Genomic DNA, 25,717 nt, shown 5'->3' on the forward strand with positions numbered 1-25,717 from the left:
TTACTGAGCAGGAGGTATTCGATGTGCTTTCTAGTTTACAAAATAATAAATCTTCAGGTGAAGATAGGATCCCAGTTGAATTTTATGAAAAGTTTAAAGATTTATTGATTCCATTATTCATGAAGGTAATAGCACAAGTTTTTGAACAACATTGTCTTCCAGAAACTTTTTCCATGATGATTATTACAGTTATTCCTAAAAAAAGTAGAGATCCATTAAAACCAACTTCTTATGGACCTATATCATTATTGAATGTGAATTATAAAATTGTAGCAAAAGCGTTAGCAAATAGAATTAATGAATATCTTCCTAATTTAATTAATATGGACCAGGTGGACTTTGTTCGAAATAGACAAACCGGAAAATATAGTAAGTTTAGTAAGTATAATTCATTTAGCTCAGAAAAAAGACTTTATTGTAGCTTTAGATGCAGAAAATGCCTTTGATAGGTTCGAATGGGATTTTTTGTTTAAGGTGTTGAGTAACTTTGGTTTTGGTATACACTTTATAAATTTGATTAAAGCTTTATATACAAGTCCTAATGCTAAAGAGACCACATATGGACAGGTGTCCCAATTTTTAAAATTTGAATAGATCTAGTAGACAGAGATGTCCATTATCACCGGCTCTGTTTGCTTTAGCCATAGAACCATTGGCACAAAAGATTAGGGATGATCAGTAATTAAGGGGATTTGAGATGGATCAGACCCAGTATAAAATTAGTTTATTTGCGGATGATATATTAGTTTATTTAACTCAACCACAGACGTCGTTACCAAGATTTTATCAACAATTACTAAACTATGGGAAATTTTCAGGATGTAAAATAAATTGGGATAAAAGTAAGGTGATGGAATTTGTTAAAGGAGACTATTGACATTGTAGAGAAGCCATCCATTTTAGATGGACTGATAAAATTAAATATTTGGGTATATGTATTGATTAGAAAAAATTTATATAAATAAAATTACATACCAATGTTTAAAAAATAGAGAAAGATTTGAAGAGTGGGTTGATTTACCAATTATGTTACTAGAAGGAGTCAATTGTATTAGATGAATGTTTTTCCAAGAATTCAATATTTATTTCAAACATTGCCTATACCTTTACCTCAAAATGTTTTCCTAGATTTAAATAAAACAGCTTAGGAAGTTTCTTTGGAAAGGGAAAATGGTAAGAAAGCCATTAGAAAATTAACATGGAAATATGAACAAGGAGGGTTGCAACTTCTAATTTTAAGAATTATTATAGAGCAGCTCAATTAAGATTTTTAGCTAATATGTTTGTTAAATCTAGACCATCATGGGTAGACATTGAGTTAAGTAAGATAGAAGTTATGCCACATGAATTTATTTATAAATGGGAACCTAGTTCTAGTGTAATAGATAAGGAAGTTCCAATATTAAAATACTCGTTGCATGTTTGGAATAAAATTAAATTAGAAATTGCAGGAAACATTCTTTCATTAAAAACACCATTAATTAATCCTCTCTTAATTTTTTCAAAGGATAATCCCTTTTTAAATATATGGTGTCATAAAGGAATTTCCAAATTGGGAGATTGTTTTTTTAATATAATTTTTTATTTTTCACACTGTGAACCGTATCAACCAAAATACATAAAACATTTCACTCTTAAATATACACAGTGGCATTTTCTCCCCTTTTTTCCCCCCTACCTTACGTCCCCCCTTCCCACCCCCCTCCAAAACCAATAAACATTCAACATATACAATACAATAAAACCATTAAACAATGCCATCACACAATGAAAAATAAACAAGAAAAATGTGTCATCTACTTTTACACACTGGATCAAGTCATTTTGTCTTATTTTAGGGGGTGGAGGTCCAAGGCAAGCCCTCTCTGTTATGTTCCATGTACGGTTCCCAAATTTGTTCAAATAATGTGACTTTATTTTTTAAATTATATGTTATTTTTTCCAATGGAATACATTTATTCATTTCCATGTACCATTACTGTATTCTCATGCTCTCTTCCGATTTCCAAGTTGATATTATACATTTTTTTGCTATAGGTAAGGCTATCATAATAAATCTTTTTTGAGCTTCATCCAGTTTGAGGCCTAATTCTTATTACTTAAAAGAAAGATCTCTGGATTTTTTGGGTATGTTTTTTGTGATTTTATTTAATATCTGATTTAGATCTTCCCAAAACTTTTTCACTTTCTCACATGCCCAAATTGCATGTACTGTTGTTCCCATTTCCTTCTTACAGCGAAAACATCTATCTGAAAATCTTGGATCCTATTTTTTTAACTTTTGGGATGTGATATATAACCTGCGTAACCAATTATACTGTATCATGTGTAACCTTGTGTTTATTATATTCTTCATAGTTCCAGAACATAACTTTTCTCATGTTTCATTTTTTTATCTTTATGTTTAAATCCTTTTCCCACTTTTGTTTGGGTTTATAGCTTATTTCATCATTTTCCTTCTCATGCACCTTGATGTACATGTTCATTATAAATCTTTTAATTATCATTGTCTGTAATCACATATTCAAAGCTGCTTCCTTCTGGTAATAGTTTCCCAATTTATCCTTTAAGTGGGCTTTCAGATTTTCAGCTCTTGACGTCCTGTTTTGCGGAAACTGCCAAAATGTTTGGCCTAGAAGTCAGCCTGAAGAAAACTGAGGTCCTCCATCAGCCAGCTCCCCACCATGACTACCAGCCCCCCCACATCTCCATCGGGCACACAAAACTCAAAACGGTCAACCAGTTTACCTATCTCGGCTGCACCATTTCATCGGATGCAAGGATCGACAACAAGATAGACAACAGACTCGCCAAGGCAAATAGCGCCTTTGGAAGACTACACAAAAGAGTCTGGAAAGACAACCAACTGAAAACCTCACAAAGATTAGCGTATACAGAGCCGTTGTCATACCCACGCTCCTGTTCGGCTCCAAATCATGGGTCCTCTACCGGCATCACCTACGGCTCCTAGAACGCTTCCACCAGCGTTGTCTCCACTCCATCCTCAACATTCATTGGAGCGACTTTATCTCCAACATCGAAGTACTCAAGATGGCAGAGGCCGACAGCATTGAATCCACGCTGCTGAAGATCCAACTGCGCTGGGTAGGTCACGTCTCCAGAATGGAGGACCTCGCCTTCCCAAGATCGTGTTATATGGCGAGCTCTCCACTGGCCACTAAGACAGAGGTGCACCAAAGAAGAGGTACAAGGACTGCCTAAAGAAATCTCTTGGTGCCTGCCACATTGACCATCGCCAGTGGGCTGATATTGCCTCAAACCGTGCATCTTGGCGCCTCACAGTTCGGCGGGCAGCAACCTCCTTTGAAGAAGACCGCAGAGCCCACCTCACTGACAAAAAACAAAGGAGGAAAAACCCAACACCCAACCCCAACCAACCAATTTTCCCTTGCAACCGCTGTAACCGTGTCTGCCTGTCCCGCATCGGACTTATCAGCCACAAACGAGCCTGCAGCTGACGTGGACATTACCCCTCCATAAATTTTCATCCGCAAAGCCAAGCCAAAGAAAGAAAAGTTGATGGTATGCAAACATTGTACCATGAGCTATTCCATATTTGTACTTCAATTGTTCAAATGTTAATAAATTATTTCCCAAAAAACAATTTTCTATTCTTTTAATTCCTTTTCTCTCCCATTCTGTAAAGGAAAGGTTATCTATTGTAAAAGGGATTAGCTGATTTTGCGTCAGTAATAATTTTGGTATTTGGTAATTTGTTTTTTTCCCTTCCCCTATATTGAGTCTTTCTTCTTTGGCTTGGCTTCGCGGACGAAGATTTATGGAGAGGGTAAAAAGTCCACGTCAGCTGCAGGCTCGTTTGTGGCTGACAAGTCCGATGCGGGACAGGCAGACACGATTGCAGCGGTTGCAGGGGAAAATTGGTTGGTTGGGGTTGGGTGTTGGGTTTTTCCTCCTTTGCCTTTTGTCAGTGAGGTGGGCTCTGCGGTCTTTTTCAAAGGAGGTTGCTGCCCGCCAAACTGTGAGGCGCCAAGATGCACGGTTTGAGGCGTTATCAGCCCACTGGCGGTGGTCAATGTGGCAGACACCAAGAGATTTCTTTAGGCAGTCCTTGTACCTTTTCTTTGGTGCACCTCTGTCACGGTGGCCAGTGGAGAGCTCGCCATATAACACGATCTTGGGAAGGCGATGGTCCTCCATTCTGGAGACGTGACCCATCCAGCGCAGCTGGATCTTCAGCAGCGTGGACTCGATGCTGTCGACCTCTGCCATCTCGAGTACTTCGACGTTAGGGATATTGAGTAAATGATGCAATAATGGTAAGCTTTTATGTTGTACCAGCTTTTCATCCCACTTATAAAGTATATGTTCTGGTACCTTCTCCCCTATTTTATCTAGCTCTATCTTAGTCCAATCTGGTTTTTCCCTTGTCTGATAAAAATCTGATAAATATCCTTAATTGTGCTGCTCTATAATAATTTTTAAAGTTTGGAAACTGCAAACCACATTGGTTGTACCTCTCTGTTAATTTATCTAACACTATCCTCGGTTTTACCCCTTACCATAAAAATTTCCTTATTATTCTCTTTTGTTCATTAAAGAATTTCTCTGTTAAGGGAATTGGTAACGATTGAAATAAGTATTGTATCCTTGGGAAGACATTCATTTTAATGCAATTTACCCTCCCTATCAAAGTTAGCGGTAATACTTTCCAATGTTCTAAATCTTCCTGCAATTTATTTATTAGTGGTTGATAATTTAATTTGTACAAGTGGCTTAAATTAGTATCTAACCTAATACCTAGGTATTGGATTGCTTGAGTTTGCCATTTAAACAGTGATTCTTTTTTAAATTTAGTGTAATCCGCATTACTCATTGGCATCACTTCACTTTTATTTGTATTGATCTTGTACCCCGATATTTCTCCATACTCCGTCAATTTCTTATGTAGTTCTTTTATTGATATTTCTGGTTCTGTTAAGTATACTATGATGTCATCTGAAAATAAACTGATTTTATACTCCTTCTCCTTTATTTTTATCCCTTTTATTTTATTTTCTGTTTTTATCAGTTCTGCCAATGGTTCTATTGCTAAAGTGACAGTGAGGGGGATAATGGACATCCTTGCCTAGTTGACCTACTTAATTTAAATTGGTTCGATACATATCCATTTACTGTTACCTTCACCAATGGTCCATTATATAATGCTTTAATCCAATTAATATATTTTTCTGGTAGATTGAACCTCTGTAATACTTTGAATAAATAATTCCATTCTACCCTGCAAAGGCTTTTTCTGTCTAAAGCAACAGCCACTGTTGGCATCTTATTTCCTTGAACTGCATTAATTAAATTAATAAATTTACAGACATTATCCGCTGTTCGTCTTAATAAATCCAGTTTGATCTTGTTTTACTATTTTTGGTACACAGTCGGCCAATCTGTTTGCTAATAATTTTGCTATTATCTTATAATCTGAGTTAAGTAGAGATATTGGTCTATATGATGCTGGTGTTAATGAATCCTTCCCCGTCTTTGGTATTACTGTAATTATTGCTGTCTTACATGAATCTGGCAAGTTCTGTGTTTCTTCCATCTGGTTCATTACTTCCAGGAGAGGAGGAATTAATAACTCTTTAAATATTTTATAGAATTCTATTGGGAATCCATCCTCTCCAGACATTTTATTACTCGGCAGCTTTTTTATTTCAAATGGTTTTATCAGTTTGTTTTGTTCCTCTTGCAATTTCGGTAGTTCAGTTTTAGCTAAAAACTCTTCTATTTTATCATCTTTCCCCTCGTTCTCAGTTTGGTATAATTGTTCATAAAATTCCTTAAAGTTCTCATTAATCTCCATTGGATTATATTTAATTTGTTTGTCCTTTTTCCTTGATGCCAGTACAGTTCTTTTAGCTTGTTCTGTTTTAAGTTGCCAGGCTAATATTTTACGTGTTTTTTTTCTCCTAGTTCGTAATACTTTTGCTTTATTTTCATTATGTTCTTCTCCACTTTAAAAGTTTGCAGTGTTTCGTATTTTAATTTTTTGTCCACCAATTCTCTTCTTTTTGTTATATCATCCCTTGTTGCTAGTTTCTTTTCTGTACTTACTATCTCCCTTTCCAACTGTTCTATTTCTCGATTGTAATCCTTTTTCATCCTAGTTACATAACTTATTATCTGCCCTCTAATGAAAGATTTCATTGCATCCCATAATATAAATTTGTCTTTCACTGAATCCGTATTTATTTCAAAGTACATTTTAATTTGGTGTTCAATAAACTCTCTATGAATTCCTCCCTTTTAAGTAGCATGGAGTTTAACCTCCATCTATATGTTCTTGGTGGGATGTCCTCCAGTTCTATTGCTAATAACAGGAGTGAATGATCAGATAGTAATCTAGCTTTATATTCAGTTTTTCTAACCATCACTTGAATATGGGCCGACAACAAAAACATATCAATCCTTGAGTATGTTTTATGCCTACTCGAATAATATGAGTATTCCTTCTCTCTTGGGTGCTGCCTCCTCCATATATACATAAGTTTCATTTCCTGCATTGATTTAACCATACATTTAGCCACTTTACTCTTTTTGCTAGTCTTTTGTCCCGTTTTATCCAACTTTGGATCCAAATTAAGGTTAAAATCCCCTCCTATCAATATATTCCCTTGTGTATCTACGATCTTCAAAAAAATATCTTGCATAAACTTTTGATCTTCATTAGGTGCATATATATTGAGCAAATTCTGAATATATCTGACACTTTATCATTACATACCCTGCTGGAGCTATTATTTCCTTCTCTATTTTGATTGGTACATTTTTATTAATTAATATAGCTACACCTCTAGCTTTTGAATTATATGATGCTGCTGCTACGTGTCCTACCCAGTCTTTCTTCAATTTATTATGTTCTATTTCAGTTAGATGCATTTCCTGCACAAATGCTTTTTCTATTTTTTCTTTTTTCAATAAATTTAGTCGCCTCTTCCGTTTAATTTGGTTATGTATTCCATTAATATTTATAGTCATATAATTCATCATGGCTATCTCATATCCTGTTTACACCTCATTTCCGCTTCCTCACCACCACCACCACCCCCCTTTTCCCCATTTTCATCTCTGTTTTCCCTTTTTAAACTCAATGTATGACAACACGTTTAAAACATAAAATACTTCAAAAACTCCCACGTCCAATATTCTCTTAGCCCCAAATGTCCCCCCCCCCCACCTCCCTGAGTTGCCACTTATCCCTTTCCGGGCAACCACAACTCCCCTCTCCATTTAGATTGCGAACACGCTTGGAAGCGTCAACTGATTTCGTATTCTCTCCCACCCAACCCCCCCCCCCCGAAAAGACTATTTTTTAACACATATAACAAGTTCACCCTCTTCTTTTTCCCTCCCCTTTCTTTCTTCCCTTCTCTTTCCCTACTTTAGTTCTTACTTATACATTATTTTTACATCTTTATATATATTTTATCACCATTCTTCATTCTTGTTACAAATCTTCATCTCTACTTCTGTCCTACAGGCATTCTGCAAATTCTCGTGCCTCCTCCGGATCTGAGAACAGTCTGTTTTGCTCCCCAGGGATAAATATTTTAAGCATAGCTGGTTGTCTTAACATAAATTTATAACCTTTTTTCCATAGGATCGATTTTGCTGTATTAAACTCTTTCCTCTTCTTTAAGAGTTCAAAACTTATGTGTGGGTAAAAAAAAATACTTTTTGACCCTTGTATTCCAATGGTTTATTGTCTTCTCTAATTTTATTCCTTGCCGACTCCAGTATATTTTCTCTTGTTGTAAATCTCAAAAATTTTACTAAAATGGATCTTGGTTTTTGATGTGTCTGTGGTTTCAGAGCTAGTGTTTTGTGTGCCCTTTCTATTTCCATTCCTTCCTGTATTTCTGTCATTCCCAGGACCTTTGGGATCCATTCTTTTATAAATTCCTTCATATGTGTGCCTTCTTCATCTTCCTTTAGGCGCACTATTTTTGTTGTTTTGCCTGCTATAATTTTTAAACTTATCAATTTTCTGAGCTAACAACTTGTGTCTCTAACTTTTTTGTCACTTTCTTCCAATTTTCTTCTTAAGTCATTCACTTCTATTTCTACAGCCATTTCTCATTCTTCCACACTTTCTAATCTTTTCCCTATTTCTGTCATGACCAGCTCTAATCTATTCACTTTTTCTTCCGTACTTTTCATTTTTCTTTTAATTTCACTAAATTCTAATGACAACCATTCATTTAATGTTCTAGTTTGTTCTTGAAAAAAAACTTTATCTATATTCTGTCCATCTGTTTTACCTTCTATTTCTCTGTGAAGATCTTGGTCTTCTTCCTCTTCTTCTGTGTCTGTACCTGTGTTTGTTTCTTCTTCTTCTCTTCCTTGTATCTGTGTCTCTTCTGACTTTCCTGATAAGTTGCTTGTCTCACTTTGTTGGGCTTCTTCTTGCTTGGCTTCTTGCTGTTGGTCCTCTTCTTCTGAGTTGCTTATCTGAGCCTCCTGCTGCTGCTCTTCTTTCCTTTCACTCCCTTTCTTCTTCTTCCAGCTGAGAGCCCTGGTGTCGGGCATCCCTTAGCTGGTCGCGTCGTGTTTTCCTGCTCCTCAGCTGAGCCCCCCTCCTGTCGGTGTTCTCCTTAGTAAGCATACTGCGCACTTTTGTTTGGCTCAGAGAGCCATTTTTGCAGTCCAGCGCTCGGGGGGGGTTGCGACTCTGCGAGGTTGTCACCAACCTCGGAGAATGGGCTCTCTTCTCCACAATGGCTCCATGTTTCTTCATGCGGGTAAGGCCTTCTCCTTTCTCTTTCGGTATTTTTTTTTCCTGTTTTTACTTTTTCCTTCTTGGGTGCCATTTTCTTTCTTTTCTCTACAACTTTATCTTTTATTTGTTATGTTTTGTATTTCTTGAACTTTGTATTTTCTTCACTTTATTTCTTCTTTTCTGGAGAGGGCTGGTATTCCCCTACTACCCACTACTCCATCACATGACTCCTGCAAATTGGGAGATTGTTATGATAATAATAGATTGATGTCTTTTGATCAGTTAATTCTTAAATATAATATTCCTTGTAATACATTATTTGGTTATTTTCAATTGAGGGCTTATTTAAGAGAGAAATTAGAACCAGAAATAAGTTTAAAAGACTTATCAAATTTGGGAAAAATTATTGTTGATGGAATTATTAAAAAGTTTATTTCTATTGTGTATATATATTATTACAAGAACAGATGCCTAAAGTAGGTTTGTTCAACTCAAAAGAAAACTGAGAAATTTAGATATCACCATAGAACAAAAAGATTGGCAAAATGTATGCAAAGAAGTTATGACAAATACTATTAATGTAAGATATAGATTACTTCATTAGAATTTTTGACATCAATTGTATATTACTTCTCAGAAATTAAATAGATGGAAACTGAATTTATCAAATCAATATTTTAGATGTGGAATAGAAATTGGAACTTTTTTTCATTCTACATGGTCTTGTACAAAGGTTAATACTTTATGGGTTTCTACTTTATGGGTTTCTATTCGTAAACTTTTATAATGGATAATGGGGTGGATTTTCCTTTAAATCCTGAATTATTTTTGTTAGATAATTTTGAAAGTGTCACCCCTGAATTATCATTGTCAGATTCCGAATTGAAATTTGTTGTTAGCTTTAGTAAGAGCAAGGAAATATTTTGCTGTAACATAAAAATCTGATGTCTCATTGACTGTAGAGAGGTGGCAAGCTAAAATTCAAAATTGTATTCCATGGAGAAAATTACATATAATTTGAGGAATAAATACTCTTTAGTTTTTCAAATTTAGGGTCCGTATGCTAGATTTATAAAGTTAAAATTATAAAATTTATATTTACTTTTATATTTTTCCTGTTCCAGAAGTTTTCCTTGAAGAAATAAAGTTATGACTTTGTGAAGTCTCTGAGGTTTATGAGTATCAGCTGATGCAATCCAAATTAATTAATGATTCAATTGTGATTGTTTTTCATAAAATATTTTGTATTTTAGTTCTGGGTCTATTGTAGATTTTGGAGGGGGGAGGGCGGGAACAATTTTTGTTTTTTTAAAACTTTTACCTTAGTTTTTTTAAATGTATCATTTCAGCAAATATTTGTTAGCATTCTATTATGTAACTTGGTATATTATTCTCAATTATTTGATTTCATATATGTTGATTAAATAAAATATTCCCAAAAAAAAGCACTGGAAATGCCCTCTGGACGCTTAAATAGAGTGCTGAAAACACCCTCTCGGTGATTAAAAGATGGAAACGCCCTCTGGGTGTTTAAAGGATGGAAACATCCTCTGGGTGCTTCAAGGGAGCGCTGAAAACACCCTCTGGGTGCTTCAAGGATGGAGACATCCTCTGGGTGCTTCAAGGGAGCGCTGAAAACACCCTCTGGGTGCTTCAAGGATGGAGACATCCTCTGGGTGCTTCAAGGGAGCGCTGAAAACACCCTCTGGATGCTTCAAGGATGGAGACATCCTCTGGGTGCTTCAAGGGAGCGCTGAAAACACCCTCTGGGTGCTTCAAGGGAGTGCTGGAAACAGCCTCTGTGCGCTTCAAGGAAGTGCTAAAAGCTAAACCCATTGAAGCAGATGGCTTACCATGAGGATTTCCAAACTATAGGTAACTGGATTATCAGAAGTTTACTGTGACTCTTCAAAAACTGCAAGAACCATTTAAAAAAAGTCACACAATACCTGTAAAAAGTGGATCAGAAATGTTGATTTCGCTTAATGGTCTTTTGTCAGGGCTTTTGTTCCATGGCTTCTTAAAATGCAACATCTCCCCATTCTCTTGGGTTTCCAACATCTCCAGTGCTTTTGACACTTGAGTGATTCATTTGCTCCCGCTGATGCTGCTGGACCTACAAGAGTTCCTTCAGCAGGCTTTTGTTTCTCCAGAGCATTTTTAGGTAGTGATACAACTTTAGTTCCTGCCCAATCTTGGAATCTTTCATAACTTCAGTAACGGGAAGCAAAGGTCTTTTTGGAAGTGCCTCTCAATTAATTTTCTAGCAGTTTGTAGCAGTAATTTTAAAATTCCACCATTGCAATCCATTCACACAGATAAAATCAAGAAAGCAGTTAATGTTTTCATCTGTTCCATTTTGACATAACCTCCACTCCATTGCTACTTCTTGAGTGTTTCCAAACTTATGGGAGGAGGCCAGGACAATCCCTGTAGAATTTCTCTTTGCTAGTCAGGGTTGTCCCACAAGAGACTGCACATGCTGAAAACTGGAGTAAAAAACAGTCTGCTGGAGAAACTGAGCAGATGGAGCAAAATTAGAGAACTGATGATGCTTGACCTGCAGAGTTCCTCCAGCAAATTCTTTTCTGTCCCATTGGGACTTTGCGTTCTGAATCAATTTATTTAAATAGTATTTTTCTTGCATTACTTGTTTACCTCTGAGATGCTTTCAATATCCTTCCATTCCTGATTTTTGATTAATTAGAGAATGTTTCATCTTACAGCATTTGTATTTATGGAGGAGGAAACCGTAAAGATCAGATTAATTTCATCACAAAAGGAGTGGACATTATTATTGCAACTCCAGGGCGGTTGAATGACCTTCAGATGAACAATCACATCAACCTGCGGAGTACAACATATTTGGTCAGTGAAAAGAGGAACTGAAATGTTCGTAGCCCAGTGTCGTCAACTGCATTCCATTATAGAATTAAAAACACAACGCTGGAGAAACTCAGCACGTCAAACTGTGTACTTTATATCGTAAAGATACTTAACCAAAGTTTCAGACTTGAGCCCTTCATAAAGGCCTTAAGCCCAAAATGTGGCTTATGTATCTTCATCTTTGCTCTTTTAAGGACACTGTTTAATCTGATGTTTCTCCAGCTTTTTCTTTTTACTTCAATCACGGTGTCTGTAGACTTTGGTGTTTTATTTCCATTGTCGGGTTGTGGGACAACCCTAAAATAGAATAAATCTGGCCTAGATCTAGATGCTTTTATAGTTCAACGTGCAGGTACTATGAAATGGTCACAAAACTAATTCAAAAGTAGTTGGTTGTAATTCCTTTTAGCAGCTTGTAATTTCTTCACCAGCATTTCTATTGTCAATGTCCATTTTAACCTTTTCTGACATTGGCTTGTCCATGTGTGAGCTGGTGTATATTTATAATTTGTTATATTTTGCCTGAAAAATCTAATCACAGTTAACAAGTCTCTTTTTTTTCATGACCTTAAAGCTTTATCAAGGATGCATGCTTTGGCTTTTAAGAAAGGGTAACTGGTATCCAATTTCAATCAAGGTTTCTTTTATTGTCACATAGTAAGTAATACGTTAAAAATGGGCCGTACATGATATCCTTTAACTTTTTCTTGTCATAAGGCAGATGAAGAGTCACCATTAATATTGTCTGGTGACCCTTGCATTGAGAGAGAAAGAGAAGCAAAAGACAGTCCCTTCAGAGGCACTGAGTTGTCCGTGGAATAAATTGGGCAACACCCCAAATGGGATGATTAATCAAAAAGCAGAAAATGGCAGATGCTGGAAATCCTCCAGAGCCCTTAATCATTGTAATTATTTTCAATTTCCTTGTGCGTCGTCACTCATTTTCATCTTGGGCATCCAATTTCTCTTCACCTCCACCCACCCACCAGTGCAGCCCAAGGACTCTTGCTTCTTCCTTGAACAGAAGCTATCTTCACCATCACCCACCTTTTCCTTGTGATGCTCCCTTTTATTGTCACTTGCTTCTTCTAAGCCAAAGATCAGTGATGAAAATGTTCATGGGTCCAAGATGTTCCCTCTGCTTTGTGGGATATGTAGAATGGTGTTTTTCTCTTTCTTGGGAGCTTATCCATCTCCTCTTTTTCCAATACTTTGATATCAGCACTGCTTCCTTCAGAACTCCAAAACATCATCATGTAGTCTTTGGTGTCTTGCATTATTCCATTGAAGCCCAGTGTTAGCTTGATGATGTATCACTTCAGCGCCAATCAATTAATTTAACAATTTCAGAAAATGATCCATTTCAGTTTTAGAGAATTTAAGGACAGGGATCAGGATCCTTACAAGAAGTCCAGGTACGACCTGTAGAAGGCCATCTCTGAAGCAAAGTGGCAATTAAGGAGGAAGCCAGAGACAGATACACGCCAGCTATGGCAGGAAGTGCAGGCCATTACAGCCTACAAAGTGAGGGCAAACACTGTAGACGGCTGTGATGCTTCAGTACCTGATGAGCTGAACACTGTCTATGCCTGCTATGAGAAGAAGAATCAAGCAGTGCCTACTAGAATCCTTGAAAAGGCTGAGAACCCTAAAATAACTGTCTCTGAGGGCGATGTCAGAAAATCATTCAAGAGGGTGAACCCTCACAAGGCGTCAGGCCCTGATGGTGTACCTGGCAGGGTACAGAAAATCTGCGCTAACCAACTAGCCAGAGTTCTCACGGACATTTTCAACCTCTTATTGCTGCAGTCAGAGGTTCCCACCTGCTTCAAAAGGACATTAATCATCCCGGTACCCAAGAAGAGTAGTGTGAGCTGCCTCAACGACTACTGTCCAGTAGCATTAACTTCTACTGTGATGAAATACTTTGAGAGGTTGGTTATGGCCAGAATTAACACGTACCTAAGTAAAGATCTGGACCCGCTGCAATTTGCCTATCGCCACAATCGCTCCACAGCAGATGCAATAATGCTGGTTCTCAACTCAGCTCTGGATCACCACGAAAATAGCAATTCATATGGCTGTTCTTCATAGACTATGGCTCGGCCTTCAATACCATTATTCCTTCAGTGCTTGTCAAGAAGCTACAAACTTCAGTGAGGGGCGCTAGACAAAGTAAAAGAATTTCACTTATGTTACATTCTAAATGTTGTATTAAGTAACAATAATGGAACTTTTACCTTTACTCTAGGCCCACTCTGCAACTGACATTGGAAGACTACTGTCAGTACAACTTGGAATCAATGTCTTCTCACTGATCATCAACACAGATGCATTCCAAGGATGAGTGCTTAGCCCACTGCTCTACTCATTCTACACCCTTGACTATGTGGCCAGGCACAATTTCAGTGCTATCTACAGTTTGCTGATGACACCATAGTTGTCAGCAGAATCGCAAACAGTAATGAGGAAGTGTACAGGAGGGAGATAGATCAGCTCTCATTGAATGGTGTAACGACAACAACCTTGCACTAAATGTTAGCAAAACCAAGGAGATGATTGTGGACTCTGTGAAAAAGTTTGGGGAACATGACCCAGTCCTCATCAAGGGCTCAGTAGTGGAGACGGTCAAGAACTTCAAATTCCTGGTTGTCAACATATCAGAGATTTGTCCTGGAGCCTCCACGTTGATGCAGTCACAAAGAAGGCTCACCAGCGGCTATACTTTGGGAGGTGTCCGAGGAGATTCGGTATGTCACCGAAAACTCTCGTAAACATCTACAAGTGTACCATGGAGAGCATTCTAGCTGGTTGCATCAGTGTCTGGTATGGAGGTGCCAACTCTCAAGACAAGAATAAACTCAATTAGTGTTGCCTGGCAACCCTAGCAATAAGAGAGAAAGAGAAGCTAAAGAGAGTCACTTCAGAGTCACTGAGCGTCCATGGATTTTCCTCCAATGCTCCTACTTCTTCTGCACCCACACTGACTCCTGTTCAATCCATCAGCAACCCAAGCTTCTGATCCAAATCTCTTGTACAATTAGGAAGCCTTGTGCACCCGAGGCCCTTCGGGAGCCATTCTTGCCTTCAGTACCCTCTTGAATCCTGTTTCCAATACCTGGTTCCCATAAGCCAGTCTCCAGCAACTTGTAGCCCACGTGGGACCCTTGACCACAAAAACAAAAGTGGCAATGCTGTTGCGGACCCTGGGGAAAGTGGGGAGCCAAGAAACAGCTCCCCTGCAGGGTTCTACTGCCTAGTGTACTACCGACTGCTCCATACAGGATTTAAATCCTGTGGCCGCTGGGTCTGGGCCCAAGATGATGGTGCCTCAAGGGGTTGCAGGCTATGGGGAAACAGAGGACTGGTGCATGACACCAGAAAATGGTGAGAACATACTCTGTTGAGAAGGAGAGGAAATGACCCTATGGGACAATAATCACGGTGGAGAACCAGTGAGAGGCACTGTGGCTGAAGAACACAAGCAGAGAGCTGTTGGCAGTTCAAAGCAAGGAACCTACGCAGGTTGCTGGTAACTTGCAGTCAAAGGTCATACCAGGGCTGCGGGCTGCTGGAAACTGGCTCGAGACTAGATGAAGGGGTATCAGAACTGGGATGTGAGAGGGTTCCTGAGGGGCTTTGGGTGCTGAAAGCTTCCTGATCGTGTCAGAGGTTTGGATCTGCAGCCTCAGGTTGCCGATGGTTTGGATTGAAGTCTATGTGGCTGCAGAGGCTATGGGAGCACTGGAAGCAAATCCAAGAGCATTCAGTGACTGTGAAAAGACTCTGCCTCTTTTCTGACTGCAAGGCCATTTCTGTTGATGGTGAATCTTTGCCTTGCAGCAGACTGAATGCACTTTTGTGTAATATTACATCTATTTTATAATATGACAACAAAAGAATCTTGAAAGGTGCCTGCAGCCTAGAAGAGTCCCTCAGCTGCTGAGCTCATTGCTGGTCTGCTACCGTGGTCACTGTCCTGTGGGTCCTTTCCTTTGCTTTTCCTTCTCAACAGAAGCATTCTCCCTGTTTATCGTGCCCTGTGGCAGTCCACTGTTCCATTGGAGTCTGCACCTTCTTGTGTGGCTGCTGCCAAGAACAACATAGAATACAGCGCAGTACAGTTTCTTCAGTCCACGATATTGTGCCAACTCATATATTCCTTCCTAAAAAAAGTACTAAACCCTTCCTGTAACCTATTTTTCTTTCATTCATGGCTCTTAAATGCCCCAATGTTTCAGCCTCCACCACCATCCCTGGCAAGAAGTGGCGGATTAACCATTGGGCTGAGTAGGCTGAATCCAAGGAACCCGAGCCACCTGAGATATTTCAGTACTTTTGGATATTTATTTTCACTAAAAATACTATTTTGTTATCTAAATTAGGGTCCAAACATATAAACATTTGGAAGGAAACAAGTAATGCTTTTAGCGACTTGCTTTGTATTGCAGGCTGCAGCCGCGACCTCCTTCCCCCTCGAGCTTGTGATTACTATCCCCTTGATGACACTGTTATGTCACTCCCTGTCACACATCGTGATGAGATGGCACAAACAATGAAAAAGTGAGTCTGAGGTCTGCCTCCTGTCCTGCAGCTCCGAGATGCAGCAGCTGCAGCCGAGCATTACCCCTGCATCCTGAAATGTGCCCACTGTGGCAACCACAGTGTGGTCTTGATGCTCAAGGGTCACAAGTGCTTAGGCCTCTCGAGGGACTGCATGTGTGCCAAGTGCATGCTGATTGCTGAGAGGCAGCAAGCTCAAGAAGAGAATGAGGCCAGAGAGCTGCAGTACATGTACGGGAGGATAGGGCCTGCTGAGTCCAAGTTAGCCATGGCACGGTGGGTGCCACGGCTGCCAATGGCATATTCCTGGCATTGAGGGCTGGCTTGACACCCTTCGAAATCTTTGGGGCCAACTACCAGAAGCAGAAGGAAGGTAAGTCTGCAACTGCCATAATCATTTGAAGGCTATTCACCTGCTAATACAGTTTGTGGGAAAGCTCCTTTCTTATCTCTGATTAATTATTTAGATTCTTCTTCATGATTTCTGAGCTTGTTTGGTTTGAATTTGTTTTATTAGACTATTTCTGACACCATTCACAACTACTACACAAAGGTTGCAGTCAGGAAATCAATAACCCAATTTGGATTCTGCAGTTGCAACTTTTTCATCATTCTATTGTTGGTTTAACATTTCCAATCTTAACTCTGAAATCAACTCATCAACCAGCACTCTATTTAACTTGTATAGCTCCACTATGCTCCCTTCCTCCCTGCATCAGCAACCAGGGGCGTGGCAGGTTTCTGTGGTTGCCCACCTGGCCTGAGCGGCATGGTGACCTTTCTCTGCCCAGCGGTATGGGGGAATGGGGACCTCTCCCCGCCCAGCGGGACAGGGACCTCTCCTTTTGCAGCGGGGTGGGAGACGGGAACCTCTCCCTTCCAAATGGCACGGGGATGCTGCCTATCCCTGTCCAGCAGGACAGGGGCCAGGGACTTCTCCCTGCCCAGCGGTATGGGAGACACCATATCTCCCTGCCCAGCAGGACAGGGGACTGTGACAGAGTATTTAGAGGTGGCTTGGGAGGAATTGCTAAAGTAGCTTGCACACACACATTTTAAGACACACAATTTTTGCAAGACTTTTGTAGAGTGCTTTTTGCAGAGCAACAAAGTAGCAATATACAGCTTGCCTAGGAGGGCATGTGATTTTTGCAGGCAGAGTCAGAACAGTTTTGCTCTCAGAGAGGGAGAGAGTGAGATAGAAGGAGTCACAGAAATCAGTTCCATAGGGACAACCTGGCAAACTTCGGAAGGCTGCCTGGTCAAAGGAGAAGACTGGCAGTCTGAAAGATGACCTGAAAGAAAGAGGATAATCTGGAGAACTTTGAAGGGGGAAAGTTTTGTCAGCAAGACTGATTGAGAAGGAATCAGTTGCAGATGTCCTGGAAAAGGAATCAGTTGCAGATGTCCTGGAAAAGGAATCTCTCTCTGAAAACCAGCAAGAACCCTCCTGAATGGTAATCATTTGCCTGTTAAGCACCAAAGCCTGGTGAACTTTATTAATGCTAATTTCTATGCACAGTACAAGAATTGCCTGCAACCAGTGAGATTCGACTGTAATCCAAAGAATTTTTCTAATCTTAAATATACATTACACACACCAGCGCTTAGTATTAGAGGGGGGATTAAGTGGGTTAGGTAGGTTAATTAATAAGTTAAATTTTAATTCTGTTTTCTTGTTCAAATATAATTAAAAACTACTTTTGTTTAAATAACCAGTGTTGAAGAGCATACCTATTTCTGCTGGTTTTTGGGGTCCTCTGGACTCTGTAACAGGACGCCGCCTCTCCCTGCCCAGTGCGACAGGGACCTCTCCCTGCCCAGTGGGTTGGAGGACAGGGACCTCTCCCTCCCCAGCGGGATGGTGGAGCACCTTATCCCCCAGCCAGGGGGATACAAGACACCACCCCTCTCTGGCCAGGGCAACAGGGACCAGTGGCAGCGACTTCTCCTAGCCCAGCAGGATGAGGGACGACGATCTCTCCCAGCCCAGCTGGACAGGGGACAGCAACTTTTCCCAGCCCAGCTGGACAGGGGACAGCAACTTTTCCCAGCCCAGCGTTTACAGGGGCCAGCAACTTTTCCCAGCCCAGCATTACAGGGGCTGAGGGACAGCGACCCCTCCCAGCCTACCGCTTTAAGATTTTGTTGAAATTGGCAGGGTCAGCAAAAAAGGTTGCACATTAAATTAATTGTTGGATTTACATAATAAACTAAATTAGTGATTTTGAATAATCCAGCCAAAGGTAATAGGGATTGTTTGAACTTTAATATGTCTATGTTTTTAATCATCATAGTATTCTGATTTTGCATAATCAAGTTTTATTAATAAATGAAACCTAATTCATTCCTTCATTGCAGGGATATTTGGTCCATTATGATTTGTGCGACATTTGTAGAAAATGTGTAATGTATAAATTGATTTGAATGAAATCTCTGCAAAACGAAAGGGAGAAGCTGAACTCTTATTTGTAAATTGAGCTGTAAAATCACAATGCTGGAGGAACCCAGCAGGTCTCGCAGCCTCTGTAGGAGGTAAAGATATATTACTGATGTGTCGGACCTGAGCTGCTCTTCAGGGTATCTTTACCTCCTGTGAACAGTACGAGACTGGCTGAGTTTTTTCAGCATTTCTGTGTTTTACCACAGCCACGATGTTGGATGAAGGGTTGGGCCAAGGGGGCAAGTTCAGGGTAGGGTCTATCTAAAGTTCAGCTTGGGGCCCAGGTGGTATTTTGTTTGCCACTGCTGGCAAGGCATTCCAGGCACCCACAACTTTCAGTGTTAAATAAATAAATAAACAAATAGTTTTTTTTTAAACAACAACTTACCCCTGGTGTCTCCCCTAAACATACCCCCCCCCCCCCTAACTTTGTCCTCATGTTCGCTGTTCCTGCAGAGAGTGCTGGTTGTCCACTTATGCCTCTCATAATCTTGTCGACCTTTATCAAGTCTCCTCTCATCCTTCTACGCGCCAAAGAGAAAAGTCCCAGCTCTGCTAACCTTGCCTCGTAAGACTTGTTTTCCAATCCAGGCAACATCCTGGTAAATCTTCTATGCACTCTCTCCATAGCTTCCTCATCCTTCCTATAATGAGGTGTATAATAGGCATTGCCTTCTTGAGCACAGACCCCAACAGTTGCAGGATTAAAAGATAAAAAACCATCAGCTCCTTTAACACACGGTGGTAAGCCTGTCGGCATTAGGACCGAGTGGTTGAACCCTTTGGAGCAGTGCTGTGTCTCTGTTCCACATTCTCCAGCACTTTTCATTATCAACAGTACTACCAGTAGAGCAGCTCCGGCAGAGCCTCTATTTTTTGAGGGAGAGGGGAGCAATAATGTTTTCTTCCATCTGCCCACATTTCGGTGTATGTTTTATTTGCCTATTCTAAAATCTCTGATAGCACCTCCTCAGAGGTGAAGCACATCCAATCCTTTCTTCTGCCATGAGGATCATCATCTAGTATGCTATGGCAGCCACCAGCCACTTGTGGCTCTGTTGTTAATCTCACTGGATACTTGTTCCTTTTGACCAAGCAAAGATATCTCCTCAGAGATGTACAGGGGACTGCAGATTCTGGAATTTGGAGCAACATAGTCTACTGGAGGGACTCAGTGCACTGAGCAACATCAGTGGGAGATAAAGAATGGACTATGTTTCAGGCCAGTACTTTTCATCAGATGTTGACAGCAAATAGATGGTGAATTTCAGGGGGTGGCTGCACTCTCATCCAGTTTCCAAGTGAACCTTGATATAGGCTTAGAACTTTTCAAACTTACTGATGAGCCTTGCATCAAATTTTTTTTTAGTTTGAATTTGCGTGATTTTACTGGTCTGAAGAATGTTGGCGGTCTCGGCATTGGTTGTTCATGCATGAATGACCAAAACTCTAAATCTCCGTTTCCTTACACGAGTTTAGACAGCATACTGGAAGTGCGGTGATTAAAGAGGCAGGACTTGCTATTCATTAGCCCGTTGTTCACGGAATGCCTGCAGGTAACTTAGACTGCAAGTGTTCCGGGAAATTTACTAGGGGTTGAGGAGGTAAAATATCAGAACAGGAATGAATCCTTATTCCTGTTCCAATCTTTTTACACAGACTGTATTCCAGGAAATTAAGAATAATTTTTTTTTGGAACGCAGCGGCTGTGTTTTTAAAAAAAAAAAGTTTCACATTTCCCTTTCAGCTTCTACCTGAATGATCAGTTATTAGTGCATTTATAGCTCTTATGTTTCTTGCTTCAATAGTCAAATTTCAAAATTGGAAGTGACAGGGCCATTAATATAGAAATGACTGGTAACATCTCAGAAGCACAGTATGTTGCAGGTAGCATCTGTAATGACATTCTCAGAAGAATTCAAATTTTCATTCTTCAGAAATGGTATTACACAAAAAGGAGACTAAGGATAAATAAATTCAAAACTACTTCTAACACTTCACCTTGTTATCTTGGCTGATGAGGTCAAATTCCTCTTCTCTCAGTGCAGTCCATAACTCTTAATAATATGGATGGCATGGTTAGTGTAGAGGTTTGCACGACATTGTTACAGCATCAGCGATTGGGACCGGGGTTCGAATCCTGCGCTGTCTGTAAAAAGTTTGTATGTTCTCCCCATATCTGTGTGGGTTTTCTACGTGGGCTCCGGTTTCCCTCCCACTGTTCAAAAAATGTACCTTGGGTGTAGGTCAATTGGGTGTCAATGGGCATCACAGGCTTCTGGGCCAGAATGGTCTGTTATTGTGCCATGTGTCTAAATTTTTGAAAAAAATTAAATTTAAAAAATGTATCTGCCCGATGGAATGGACATAGTTTCATTTGCAAAGCATAATGTTTGGGGGATACAGTTTTACAGTGAGGATTGTGAGAGTCATGTATTCAAGAAATGTTCAATAAATACAGGTATTGTAAAATAAAGTATTTTGGCATGTTATTTACATTTCGTACGTACTTTCATGCTGCTACTTTATCGATGATCTATCATGACCATGTTAGGCAAATCCAGTATTTCTGCTTCCTTTATAGGTGTTGGATGAAGCAGATCGAATGCTGGATATGGGATTTGAACCTCAGATTATGAAGATTATTTTGGATATAAGACCTGATAGACAAACAATTATGACCAGGTAGAAATTATTACTTGATTTACCCTGAGTAGTTTCCTGGCTTAAATAAAATAGTCAGCATCATTGAGAAAGTTCAATGCATGGGCAGAGGTGGATGTGAAGAGCACTATGGAGAGTTTGATGGTGGGAAGATCAGGCCCCTCCTCTTGATTGTGCCCACACTAATAGCAGAGCCAAGCAGTCCTATTCATTGGCAGAATGAACAATGGATAGCAACAATGTATGGTATTGTATCTTAGTACCAGAGCCATCATTCTGGAACGTCAACTATCCATGGATCATTGATAATCATTAAGAAGATCATCACCCCTTAGAACTCCATCCAAGAAGTTGATGAGATTGGGTAACACGAGTAAAGACCATTTCTGCCAAATGTATGCATAGAAATGGCTCAGCACGGCTTAGATGAGCCTTTCTTTCCCTTCACTGCAGCCATTTGTATGTACATTAAATAAAATGTTGAGTTGGGGGCACCACAGTGTTGTTAACCATTTCTCCTCCCTTTCCAGTGCAACTTGGCCTGATGGAGTTCGGAGATTATCAAAATCCTATCTGAAGAATCCGATGCTGGTTTATGTAGGAAGCTTGGATTTGGCAGTAAGTACAGGAAAACTTTCATTTATAATTTCTTCAATTCTTCTTTGGCTTGGCTTCGCGGACGAAGATTTATGGAGGGGGTAAAAAGTCCACGTCAGCTGCAGGCTCGTTTGTGGCTGACCAGTCCGATGCGGGACAGGCAGACACGATTGCAGCGGTTGCAAGGGAAAATTGGTTGGTTGGGGTTGGGTGTTGGGTTTTTCCTCCTTTGCCTTTTGTCAGTGAGGTGGGCTCTGCGGTCTTCTTCAAAGGAGGCTGCTGCTTCAATACGTATATGCATACAGACATACAGCACACAGTACAGGCCATTTCAGGCCACGAATCCATGCCACTCAATTTACACCCCATTAACCTATACCCCAGTACATTTTGAATGGTGGGAGTAAATCAGAGCCCCTAGATAAAACCCACACAAACACAAGGAGAACGTACAAACTCCTTGCAGACTGTGCAGTCTGCTCCTGATTGCTGGCACTGTAAATACTTGAAAGAAAATTTAAAAGACTTTGCATTATGGCAGAAACACTTTAAAAAGGCACCTTTCTTGGAAATGAAGACTTTTGCAAGCTTTGGAAGTGAGAGAAAACAATTTCCAGTTGTCTGGGAGGTACTACCAGTTCCCAACCTGTCTGTCACCAATGTTCTCCTAACCCTACGACTCAGCGTTCAACAGATACATTGCTCACCCCAGCATTCCCAAGACTATCCTCTCCACTCTAACCTCTGGGGTACCTTCTTGCTGAATTTGTGGCAGGTTTCCAGTTTGGCACCACAATTAATGTGTTTTTAAGTACAGATAGATAGCTCTTATTTATCATTCAGATTGGAGGATCAAGAGTACTCAGGACTCTACAGGACAAGGCTAAATGGAGTCCCAGTATCTATCATTTATGGTTTTTACACAGCCGCTGCATAACAGAAAATTTCCCGCAACACAGGCCGTGTGAAAAGTTCAGAACTGGAATGAGCGATTCATTCCTGTTCCAAAATTTTTACTGCAGCAGCCTTAGACATTTTTGTGGACTGCTTACGGTTTAAGCTGAACTGCAGGCTGTCTGTAACAAAGGTCTAATGAAAACAACGTACATAATGACATGTGATGATGCGATCAGCTCATGTCACTTTTCCCACAGCAGCTTTGTTTCTACGCATTATGATTGCATTTAAACTGTAAACAGATGACACAGTTTCAACGAAAAAATGTTAGTGCTCATTATTTTCCCTTCTGCATCATTGTGTCCATTTCATCGAGTTATGTCTTGAATACAGACCAATAAACTATGATGATCCAACTAAAATGTCTTTGGATGTCTGCGGTTACTCTGGCTCTCCTAAAATTGTGAAGATTGTGTTAAAAATAAAAGGGAACCATACCCTTTATCAAGTTTACCTCAAATATTTTTAACCAGATCGTTATTCTTGCACTTGTATTGGAGAGCAGTGCTTAATCATTGATATAAACTTGGGTACACATCAGTTCTGATGTAGATATATAACTAATAATGACACTGCTCTTACGTTTATTGTACTGTAGTTACTTATAGGTTGCATCAAAAAGATGAGTGCACCAGTTATCATACTAGAGCATTCCCTTAAACATTTCTGCAGAAAACCTTCAGAAATACATTTAAAGCTGTAAACGGCCTGGTGTTCTTTTCTATAACTCGTATCCAGCAAGGTTTGAGTAGATTGCCCAACCTTTTTCATAGTGTGTTGGTGTGGCTGTGATTGGTATATCCAACCATTGAGCTAGAGAATTGGAGTACCAAGCTGCTAACTCACAGAATTTCCCAGGGAACTCAGCCGGTCTCACAGCATTCATTTGAGGTAAGGATTTATCACTGATATATCTTTGGGAAGGGCTCAGGCCCAGAATGTCAATAATATATCTTTACCTCCTGTGGATGCTGAGAGACCTGCTAAGATCCTCCTGTGTTTTTGTGTTTTTAATGTCATCCATAATGGACCGAGTCCCAACCTAGTGTGAGGATTGCCAGCATCCCCCTCTGCTCCTCACTTTCACCGTCGTTACATCATTCTTCCCGGCTCCCTGCTGTCCAATGTTGACGCAATGATGCTGTACGTTGCACACAGAGTCTGTCTCGAAATCATCCAGCCTTTGAAATCATCGCGACAGGTATTTTTGTGTAAACTACCTTCCTGTGTGAACAGCCACTACAGAGAATAAGTGAAAATTATTGGCGGGAAATTATTGTGATGGCTGTGTAAAATCCATAATAAATAAGTCAACAGACAAAGGTATCTATGTAACAGCATAGGAGGATGCTGGTAGGATGATATTTAATCCTTTATCTTGCAGGCAGTTGAGACTGTGGAGCAAAATGTATTGGTTATCTCTGAAGAAGAAAAAAGAAGCTATGCATTTCATTTCATAGAATCCATGAAGGCTGAGGACAAAGTCATAATTTTTGTTGGAAGAAAGATCATGTAAGTGCTGAGGCAGCTGTGGTTCTTGCTTTTCCTTAATTTTAGAGGCTGGAAGATTATAAAAACCCAGAGATTCTATATGGTAGAATAGCTGCTGGAGATTGGCCTCACGATGATTGAGATTTCAAAGGAATATTTTATTGCTCTTGTAGACAAGATAATCCAAATCTCTGCCAGGCACTAATTAATCTCACAAGATGGCAGTGATCTCCTTGCCTTCCTGCAGTAGTAGCATTTTTGTCTTCAGGATATTCAAAAGTATTCCAAAAATAACTGGTCAACTGTAATGATGCTACATTTAATATATGCACCGCAAAGCTTCACGATTAGTAAAGTAATAACAATCATATAATTGTATAGTCAACTGAGGAATTGCTATAAAACAGGACAAGGGAGAACTCCTGCTTGTTACAGTGAGAGATAGGAATAAAGGGGTTGTCTGGGTTTCTATAGAGTCCAATTCTCTCTTTGACTGTTGATACTTGATTTCTTCCTTGTCTTTAGCATTAGATTAATAGTATCAGTAGAATAATGTCAATCTGGATGATGTGCAACTTGGAGATGAACTTGAAGTAGGTGGTCTGCTCCACTTGCCCTTCTGAAGAATCGGCACAGATTAAGAAGCTGAACTGGAATTGGATAGAATATGGCAGTAACAGAGGGAATAACAAATGATGGGTTGTTTGTCCTCAGTAGCTGCTGGAGAGTTATTAGACCTTGAACTATTCAGGATTGTTGGCAGTATTGCATTATTTTTCTGATGTATCCTTTAAATACTTGCATCTATCATGCCTCGGATGTTCTCTGCCATTTCAACAGTTTCCAATTCCTCAGTTCCAACTCACAATTTTGTGCACAGAATTGAACAGACATTATATTCATCAGGCTCTGGTGTTTTAACTCAAGTTGTTACTTGTTGGTTTTGGAAAGGTATTCATTGTTCACTGGACACACAATCTGATCTCCTTCAATCAGCAACTGAAGTGTCTTACTGAAGAAACTTGCCCCCTCTAGGGTTTTTCCAAGAGATAACCTCTTCTTCTAGGTTACCACAAGGAGTTCTTCTTCTTTCCCAATTTCAGGAGAAACACAATAACCAGCCACAACCTCTGCAATTAACTACAGAGATTTAGAATAGGTTGAACTCAGACTCAAAACTTGTTTTGAAATGGGGTCATGCAGCAGATCTGCCAACTTGGAGCCTTCACCACAAAATGCTCAGAATACTCTCCCAAACAATAGATGATTTTTCTCTGTTTCCAAAACCACGTGGCCCCTTTTAAGGCAATTTCAACCAGAAATTTAAAACTCTAGCATCAGTCTAAAAGCAAAAGAGTTCTTAG

General features: G+C 39.8%; 1 protein-coding gene across 1 annotated transcript in view; it reads left to right on the plus strand.

Annotated features, from left to right (window-relative positions):
* Window positions 1–25,717, plus strand: part of ddx43 (DEAD (Asp-Glu-Ala-Asp) box polypeptide 43) — a 144,658-nt gene that overhangs the window by 90,799 nt on the left and 28,142 nt on the right. The window contains exons 9-12 of the mRNA XM_069885972.1: window positions 11,479–11,620; window positions 21,229–21,329; window positions 21,839–21,926; window positions 24,247–24,374. Coding sequence (XP_069742073.1) covers window positions 11,479–11,620; window positions 21,229–21,329; window positions 21,839–21,926; window positions 24,247–24,374 — 459 coding nt within the window. The remainder of the gene's footprint in view (window positions 1–11,478; window positions 11,621–21,228; window positions 21,330–21,838; window positions 21,927–24,246; window positions 24,375–25,717) is intronic.

This window comes from Narcine bancroftii, chromosome 6 (genome assembly GCF_036971445.1).
Source record: "Narcine bancroftii isolate sNarBan1 chromosome 6, sNarBan1.hap1, whole genome shotgun sequence".
NCBI classification, from domain to species: Eukaryota; Metazoa; Chordata; class Chondrichthyes; order Torpediniformes; family Narcinidae; genus Narcine; species Narcine bancroftii.